Source organism: Rhodnius prolixus, unplaced genomic scaffold (assembly GCF_049639745.1).
Source record: "Rhodnius prolixus isolate KJV_2025 unplaced genomic scaffold, Rpr scaffold_7, whole genome shotgun sequence".
NCBI lineage: Eukaryota > Metazoa > Arthropoda > Insecta > Hemiptera > Reduviidae > Rhodnius > Rhodnius prolixus.
Window position 1 is genome coordinate 36,186,564 of NW_027411582.1, and position 9,362 is coordinate 36,195,925.

The 9,362-nt window shown below is 32.5% G+C and overlaps 1 protein-coding gene across 2 annotated transcripts; it reads left to right on the plus strand.

Moving 5' to 3' along the window:
- The first annotated feature begins 811 nt into the window (after positions 1 to 811).
- LOC141447556 (transcription factor HES-2-like) lies at positions 812 to 7,391 on the plus strand. 2 transcript variants are annotated; one of them, XM_074115223.1, is made up of 7 exons: positions 812 to 981; positions 1,112 to 1,730; positions 2,592 to 2,793; positions 4,055 to 4,232; positions 5,627 to 5,719; positions 6,884 to 7,101; positions 7,180 to 7,391. In XM_074115223.1, exons 4-7 carry the CDS (start codon positions 4,212 to 4,214, stop codon positions 7,250 to 7,252), a joined length of 405 nt encoding a protein of 134 aa, XP_073971324.1. In that variant the 5' UTR covers positions 812 to 981; positions 1,112 to 1,730; positions 2,592 to 2,793; positions 4,055 to 4,211; the 3' UTR covers positions 7,253 to 7,391. The 2 variants fall into 2 exon arrangements, with proteins under 2 accessions (XP_073971324.1, XP_073971325.1); XM_074115224.1 differs by lacking the exons at positions 812 to 981; positions 1,112 to 1,730 and adding an exon at positions 1,780 to 2,346.
- The last annotated feature ends 1,971 nt before the right edge of the window (positions 7,392 to 9,362 follow it).

Here is a 9,362-nt window from a genome sequence, read left to right on the forward strand (position 1 = left end):
AAGTTTCGAACTCTGAAGAGAAAGGAAATCTTATTTATTCCACTTAACTCTTGCCTGATATATGAAAATTAACCTTAAGTCTATAATGTGGGTTTGGAAGAGGCACCATTTTTGTTAATTGGGTATTTTTAATTTAACTGTAATCAAAAAGGTTGTTAGTTAAATTGGTTCGGTTAATCAAATTTTTAATTAAATTCAAAAATATTAAGGGAAAATTATAGCATCAAAAAATACTAAACGTAAAAAAATCTGTGAACATACTCGAAAAGTTTTCACATTTTTTGCCCCCTCCGAAGTAACAGATTTTTGTTATATGTAGTGACCAGCAAGTAGTGTTACATTAGAACCATTTTAATTAAAATAAGGTAAAAACTGAAAGCTCTACATATCTTTTAAAGGGGCATTTCTAGACTCACGTCTAGAAATTAGTTACGTTTTAAATTAGTAACGTTATAAAAACGTTTTTTCAATTTCAAGGAGACTTAAAAATTCCAATAAAAACACAAAATAGAATATTTTAAGTATTGCAGTGCTTCTTATGAAGATTACGAGAACAAATTCAGAACGATTCGAATCCCAATTTATGAATTTTTCCAGTTTATCTCAAATGAAACATAAATCTCGAAGAAAAATGTATTACAATCTCTTTACCTTCTATTATTAGAAAAATACTCAAATAGTATTGAAACATTGTACCGTTTTAACAGTTTTTTTTGCAAACTTAAAACCTAAAAATCCCAATAATTAACATGAACTATAACCAACAATAAATACATTTGAGCAAGTTACTTACCATAAATAGTTCATATTATCCATAAAAAACATAATAATTGTAAAATTAATTCATTTTATTCGTTAAAAAATAGTATTCATTTAATCTTTTTGGTTTGAACACGTAACTCTTTTTAAGTCGCCAACCAATGAAAACGAAGGAACTTAAAACAGTGCAGCCAACAACTTTTTGCATTGAGAATTTCTGAGGTATGTATCAAATATTGAAAATATAATATTGAATATAATACAAAATAAATATACATTACAATTTTTTGTCAAATAATACAATAAAATTAATTTTATTTAACTTAAAACATACTGCTATAATTTTTTGTAGAATTAACGATGTAACCTGATATGCCTGAGCGTACAAGATAAGTAACCTAATATACTTCGTTGTTATCTACATTATCTTGGATTTATTTGTGCAGTATAAGTATATATACCTACATAGTTTACAGACGAACATAATTATGAAATATTAGAAAAAACGTCACCTTACCAAGAAATTGTCTCAGTAAAATGGTAAACTGTAAAAGTTTAAAAAAATGAACAGTATTAATTAGGTATCCTACAAAATAATGAAAAGATTGCAAGGGGTATAGGGGAAAAAAAAGTTCTGCGAATAATCTTTGGCCCGAAGTACGTAAATTGCGATTGGAAGATATGGAAAAACGAAGAACTGATTTATATTTGGACGTTCGGCTTAGGCTTAAATAAAGAAAGGGTGATTGAGATGATTGGATGGAAAGGATGCCTTGAGAACATCTATCATCTATCTTCCCTCGTTAAGGAGAAGCAGGAATTCCAAGATGCCCTCTTCTTTGATTCTGAATGACGAGGAAGACCTTCTTCCATCGGGTTGAATTGAAAAGGAGGCTCCTAACGGCTAAAAACCTTGGGAAAAATGAAATGAGGAGATACAAGTCCTTTAGAGGAGTAACACCGTGCAATGTGTAAGTACTTATGCATGATATGAAGGTTCCCATCTAATGGAACTTGTTTCAATCAGCTTCTAATTTAAAGCATTGGTTGTTTCTGAGAAATCTTTTGTCTCATTTTTGTCCAGTGTTTGAGTTTTTTGTTTTTTATAAAATTTACGGAAGCAATAAAGTGGAATTATCGTTAGTATTTTGTTCTCCAAACTGCTCACCTTTCTAAAGTGTTGCTAAGATAGTACTGTAGATTTTTCTAAGTGAAATGATGTTAATTTAGGATTCTTTCAGATTATTGTACATTTGTATACTTTTCGCGTGTTGATGATTTGAAATGTAAGATTTTATCCGTCATAGGATGCTCTTTGACAGGTTTTTGTGGTCTTTAAATGCAATCGTCCCGAAATAATTCCTTCTTTCGGAACGGTAGCGTGAAGAAAAGTTCCTTTCTTGTCAGGAAAAGATTTATTTTAGTACTTTTGACCAGTTTTCCGATTTTCATCCAAGTTCGGTAAATGCTGAATCAGTTTTGTTTAGGCTTTTTTTTTTTTTAATAAAATTTCCGTTTCATTTAACTACAGAGTGTGGAGCATCATAGATTTGAGCGTCCTGAGTTCGGATAGGGTAGACTTTAGAGGTAAATCTTCTTTGACTTAAAAATTTTATTGTGATCCTTCAAATGTAAGTGATTGTTCATAGACGTGTCAAGTGTACTTGCGAGATTGAGTAAGATGATAAGCTAAAGTTTTGATTAAATATAACATTCGCTAAACATAATTAGTTTTCTCTGCTAGTCCTAATATGATGACTTCTTTTGAATGATAGATGGTGTCTAATGAGTTAAATGAGCGTGTCAGTATAAGTAATTATTTGTTTTGTTAGGCTGTGAGGCCAAGACTCCTTAAGAAGAGCCTGTTCCAGTTCCACCCGTGTGACCTATTAGCACCTATGAAGTTGAGTAAAAAAAGGAAACTTCTGCCATCTCCGGAACACCTTAGATTCCCGGGTTACGAGAAAAATACTGAAATTATTTTAAGAAAGATTTTCATTGAGAAATACATCATCAAAATTTCATAGAAGAATGGTAATTATTTATTTATATTTTATTCACATTAACGGAAAGATAGACCGTTACAGTATTATGTAATACCGTACTTTGCTATAAAAGATAGAGGTAAGAAACAAAATAAGATGTCTGACAAAAGCATATTCAGGTGAGATCTGTAGGTCTGTTCAATAAAACACAATGAACAGGAAATATATTCAGGTTAAGGCAGGTACATCGCAAAAAGTTTGTTTACTGACATATTTTTGGTCATAGAAAAATAATATCAATAAAACTCACACGACTTTTTCTTGCCTCTGGTTGTTATAACATTTTTTTGAAACTTAGATTTTGTAATAAAGAGAAAGTTGCCTTCTGTTTTATACTTATAATATAATAATTCTATTGGAGGGGCTGACTTCACATTTTTACCGCAAACTCATTAGAAGTTTCAAACCAAAGTGCATATGAAGCATTAGGTAGCTGTCCATTTAATTACAGAAAATCGAAGAAGCATCTTTCCCTACGGAATTTCGGTTAAGGATTAGATTCTCAAAAATCTATGTTATACAATGGTAGACGAGGTAAACTGAACTTTTTAGAAGAACTTCTCTGTACCTTTACAAAAATCCGTTTAAACAAGGTTTGCTTGAAAAAATGTTGCAGATCAAATCGACCTTTATATTGCAATGTACGTGCAAAGTTTAAAGGAACTTAATACAAAAGAAAATTTCAAAAATTGAAAATTCCCTTAACAGTATGTTATTGATAGTGAATAGACACTTTTCAGGAAAGTCTGCCTACATCAAGACGGGCATTTCCATTAAAAAAAAAAAGTTTTCACATAAATGTAGAACTTCTTCTATGCATGTGAAAAGACTTGCTAGGTTTAAAGAAAATCACTGGACCCAATTTTGAGAGGAAAACTTAAAAAAGGGTGAAAAATAGATTCAGCAAAATGGTACCTACGTTTAAACTGATTTGATCAAATTCTTTGCGTCAAAAATGGTATCCCAAAATTAGCGAAATATCAAATTTAAACTTTCTTTGGTTGTTCCATATTTGAGTTTGGATGGTGACAAACACATACTTTATTTTTCATTCATTCAGAACAAAAATTTAAAATATCACATTAACATTATAATTTTAGATAAACATTTGCTAATTCTTATCTAAATTAAAAGATAAAAAAAATGACAAATACGGGAACAATTTTTCTAAGATTCATTGATATTTTGCAAGGTCACTACTTCAATTATTACTTAATGTTAACTAATATAATATTACATTTTACATGCAGAATAATAACGTCTGAAGGGTGAAGAAAAAAAAAAGAAGAAAAAGAAAACTGAACTTGACATGAAAGAAAAGGAAGCTATGATTGCCTAAGACCTGTGTTCGAATAAGAACGCAGGTCGACCTGACACGCCTTCTTAGTCTGTTATACCGTGTGAACTATGAGAGAAGATGCAAAATACGTTAGTATCTGTACACTGTTAGTTGTCTATGGAAAAACGGCTTTATCAACTTTAGATTAAAATTATTTATTTAACTTATTTCAAGAAAAATTATTATAACCTGTTATTGTCGGTAACTTGATTCCGTGAAATATATATCTATTACTATAAACTATCAATAATTATAAATCCTTCCGTTTTTGAAGACATTAGCGCCCGGAGTCTTCTCAGTGCGCTCGATAAAACATACACTGCCCTTTATTGCCAGGGTGTGATGTTAAGAGATTTAAGAAGAGGAAAGCTAAGGGCAGCTTTCTGGATTTAAATCGTTACCTCTGCGACCTGACTGCTGGCTCTAACCATTTAGCTAAACCCTTAAAAATAGAAGACAAACTTACGTTGTTAACTTTTAAATCAAAAGCTTTGTTCAAATACCTATTCAGTAATTTATTTTGGCACCTGACCGAAATATCCTTGGTTTTCCAGCGCTCAAGATTAGGCCCTAAATATGTCTATACTAGGCGCCACTGTAGCCGAGCGGTTGGAGCTAATATGTATTATGGTACAGGGTTCGATTCCCGGTCTAGGCCTTGGATTTTATTTAATGGTAAATAAAAGGAATTTTACAGTAAAGTATGTTTGCTAGTCGCCTCCGTCCAAGATACCAAAATTGGTAGTTGGACGTATAGCCCGCCTGAAAAAATAGGCAATTACTTTACTTTTTACTTTTACTAATTCCTCTGCACTACTCAAAGATCCTCACTCTCAAAGAAAATCTTTCTTTGGTAAGACAAACCTAAATCTTTATTTACCCAATATTTGTGGCCTTTGGAGTTTCTGCTTTACAATTACGCCTTAACGTCCAACTTATTAAAATTTACAACGTATCTTAGAAGTCCTACTGAGGTCCTATAAGCAAAAATTTGGTTTTAATTTAATATTATAAAAAAAAAAATAAACAAAAATTTAAAGAATTTTTTTAGTCCAAATAAATAACAATAAAGCTTATTATTCCACCTTACAATTACTTATCCGCTCTACCTTTATAATGAGGGGTTCATTACAATGTAATAAGGGAGGGAGGTTTAAATGTGATCCCTTTCAGTTCTACGCGCCCTATATATATAAGGGTAGTAGTCTGAGATGATCTGTTCATATTCTAATCTATTACTGTCATGCGTTCAACTCTAAGAGTTTTTCGTCAGCCCACTGAGGCAAGAAAGGTAAGCTATATTTTAACGTAAATTGTAAAGACTTAACACAGCTGAGATTTATGTACAATGATATGATTTATTTTTAATTATCTAGTTACTAATTTCAGCTATTTTCAAAGCCAGCTTACAATGATTTAAAAAGACAGTTTTGGCTTTAAAATACGTGGTACATTTCTTTATATATTTTTTTTTTATGTCCAGGTTAGGAAACCATTAATGGAGAAAAAGAGAAGGGCAAGAATTAATGACTGTTTAGATGAATTGAAAAAAATTATTTTGGAAAACACTAAGGAGGTAAAGAATCAGTATATTTCGTTTTTTTTTTTTACTTTCTTAGAAGAAAGTATTGAAATAATTTCAAATAAAAATGGCTCTTAACGGATATCCTTTAAACTTCGTACAGCATGAACGGCAGTTACACTTTTTTTTTAACTTTATTCTTGCTGCCTTGTTGAGTTTCTCGCTTAAGTTTCCTTAAAACAGTTTACAGAGCCACTAGCTAATATAATTCGAGTTACATTTAAAACATTGCCATAATTTCAAGTTTGAAGGAAATAGACGAACAGGAAGTGCGATTTATATAAAAAGAAAATCTTTAAACTTGAAGTGAATGTATTTCCTGAAACATAGTTTTCATTTTCTATGATTTTTACGAAAATGACCCATGTTTGCTCTTTGAAACTTCTAATTATTAACTAATTACATAAAAACCTATGGCTTTTGTGGTAATTTTCTCCATTTAAAGTGATCTTCTTAGATAATACGAAGACAGAAAGGCCATTTTGTCTAATAAAAATTCACTGATGATTAAAGCTTGAAATGCCAACTCTTAGGGTTTCTTAAAACGCATCAATAGTGTGAATTGTTTTTCACGATTCGATGATGATTCCTCACCTATACATGAGGAGACAGTTAATGTTATCGTATTTGTGAATGTTAATTGTATTTGTATGAATGAACCCTCAGCTAGAGCACGGAACATCCAACGTATCACGCGCCTTGAGGGGGTTTTTATTTAACTTTTCCTAGAAAATTGTTAACTTTTATAAGGTTTTAGGAAAAAAATGTTCCCTTTATTAGGAGCTGAGTGGTGTATTGGACACTAAGGCATAGTTAATCCTTGAGTACCGGAACCCCTCTCGTCTCAGAATTTCCTGGAGAGCATGGAACCCTTAATTTAGAAGCGACATTTAGGGAGCGTTGTAGAATGGCCCTGTAGAGCTGCTGTCTCTGTTCTCTACCTGAGGCTACCTTGAAGAGCCTGGATAGTATACTAAGTGTTCTTAGTATATCTTACCCAGGGCCATCTGATTATTTAATTTGGGGGCAGCTTTTTCAAAATATCTGGGAAAGGCATTACTCTCACGTCCACCTTTTTCCATCTAACAGCTATTTAATTAATCGGTTTTTATAATTTAATTGAAACAACTTCAAAATCGCTGTTTTTTTTTTCTCCAGGTTATTAGAAATGATATAAGACCTTCCAAACTAGAGAAAGCTGACATTTTAGAAAGAACTGTTGAAATGATGAAATCATTAATAGAACTTCGATATGAAAATTATTTGAAAAATTTTAAAGAAAGATTTGAAAAAATACTTTCTGGGTATGAAAATATGACAATATTAGAAAAACAAAGATTAACTGAATATTTATGTACACATCCGGAAATTAATGAGTAAGAACCTTTGCTTCCATTTGTTTAATTCATTTAGTGATTTATTTCTTTATTCTTGATAAGTTTTTATTTTTTTAGATTTAAATATAAATCCAAAAGTGATTTGAAAAATGATATAGATTACAAAGAAGAAATATGGCGCCCTTGGTAAAAAAAATTGTTTTTGGAACATTAAAAAAAAAAACGTTTCTCGTAATGCCTGTGATATTGTTGTACTTTGATATGTATTTATTTGAATTAAACGTTAGCTTTATTTAATTATGTAAAAAAAATGACTTGTTTTGCAGTTCTATTATAGTTACAATTTTTTTACCTTCTTTATATCCCTTATTAAAAATTCCTCTGTGAATCCCAAATCTAAAGACGCGAGAAAAAAAAATTAAGGACTTCCTCAACTCATAAATACTTAATTCGTTAATAATTTGCAGAAATAGTTAATGCAACAATAATTCAAGGATAATTACGGAAGTATTAAATACAATTAAGCATAATTCATATTGATTTTTCGAAGAAAGTAAGTTATTTATTCCTGATCTTTGGCTGTATGCATAGTATCATTCTGGAGATAAATTTTTTTCTTAATCTCGACTTCTTTTTATTTTTATTAAAGGTCCTCAGAGCTGACCTGTATGCCTACACTATTACGACTCAAGAGTAATGGAGACCATTGGTTAGAGTAACTGGGCGAAGATGTGGTAAGGTGTATCGAATTCCAGATCGATATTTTTAATTTTGATTTTGTTTCAAAGATTCCAGCTACATTGTTACTTTTACATTTCTTCCCTTTCCATCAAATTGCCACTTTTTCACTGAACACTTGAAAAGAAAGTGTCTCGCTCGTCTTACTCTTAATGCTCTACAGCAGTGGTTCGTCAAGAGAGGTGTATGAACATCCGAATGGCTGCCTGGCTTAGCTGAAATAATTCCTTTATAAGCCAAAAACTGTGACAGTGGTACCCAAATTCTATGTCGGCTGCGTTACTAGGCACTTTAAAATACACCAAAAAAGATTTGGATATAGAACCTCCCCTAGCCTAGCGATTGCCAGGCGAAAAATGTTCGAGGTTTTGCCCTCAATTCTTTCAAAGACTTCCACGCTAGCTAGCCAGCACCAGCAGACTTCAAAGAATCGAAAACATGATTAAAGAATTTCAATCATCTGAAAAGCTCTTTGGCTATCAGTTAGAAAAGACGTAAAAAGTTTGATTACGTCGTTTAGCTAAGAACAAATTCTTTTACGCAGTGTCTAAAAATTTGTGAACAATTAAAAATCGACAAAAGGAAACTATAAGATGAAGGTAAAACTGCAACTTCTCTTTCACTAAAGAATAATAATAATAAAGCCTATTTTTATTCAAAGAATATACGAATATATTTATATATTCGAGGGTCGTTTGAAAAGTCCGTGCAAAGTCAGAGAGATAGCACCACTGGTGCGTATCGAGGTTATGTTTAGTTAGTAGCATCTCTTGGAAGAAAACACACGAAGTTTCTGCCAGATCGGTCTATTTCTTTGTGTTTGGCATTCGTTTGAATCGAGGAAGTCGAGTGATTTTCAAAAAATGGACGAAAAAGAATTTCGTGTGTTGATTAAACACTACTTTATGAAAGGCAAAACGCCTCAGGAAACTAAAGAGAAGCTTGATAAACATTATGGTGACTCTGCTTCTTCGATTAGAACAGTTTATAAGTGGTTTCAAAATTTTCGGAGTGGCCATATGGGCACAAGTGACGCTGAACGTTCTGGACGCCCTGTTGAGGTTACTACTCCAGAAATCATTGACATGACAAAGCTATCCGCAAGATGGGTGCCGCGATTGCTCACGCTTGACCAAAAACGAAATCGTGTGAAGTGTTGCAAGGACGGTTTGCCACTGTTCCAGAAGAATCCGCAGGACTTTAAGCGTCGTTTCGTCACTGTGGATGAAACATGGATACATCACTACACTCCTGAGACCAAAGAACAATCTAAACAATGGGTTACCAAGGGGGAATCTGCGCCAAAAAAGGCGAAGACCGTTCCTTCGGCCGGAAAGATTATGGCGACTGTCTTTTGGGATTCGCAAGGAATAATCCTCATCGACTATCTGGAAAAGGGTAAAACTATTACAGGTGCATATTATCCATCGGTATTGGACCGTTTAAAAACCGAGCTGCAAGAAAAACGCCCACGATTGGCCCACAAAAAAGTCCTTTTCCATCACGACAACGCACCAGCTCACACCTCAGCTGTTGTGGTCGCAAAATTAATGGAAATAGGG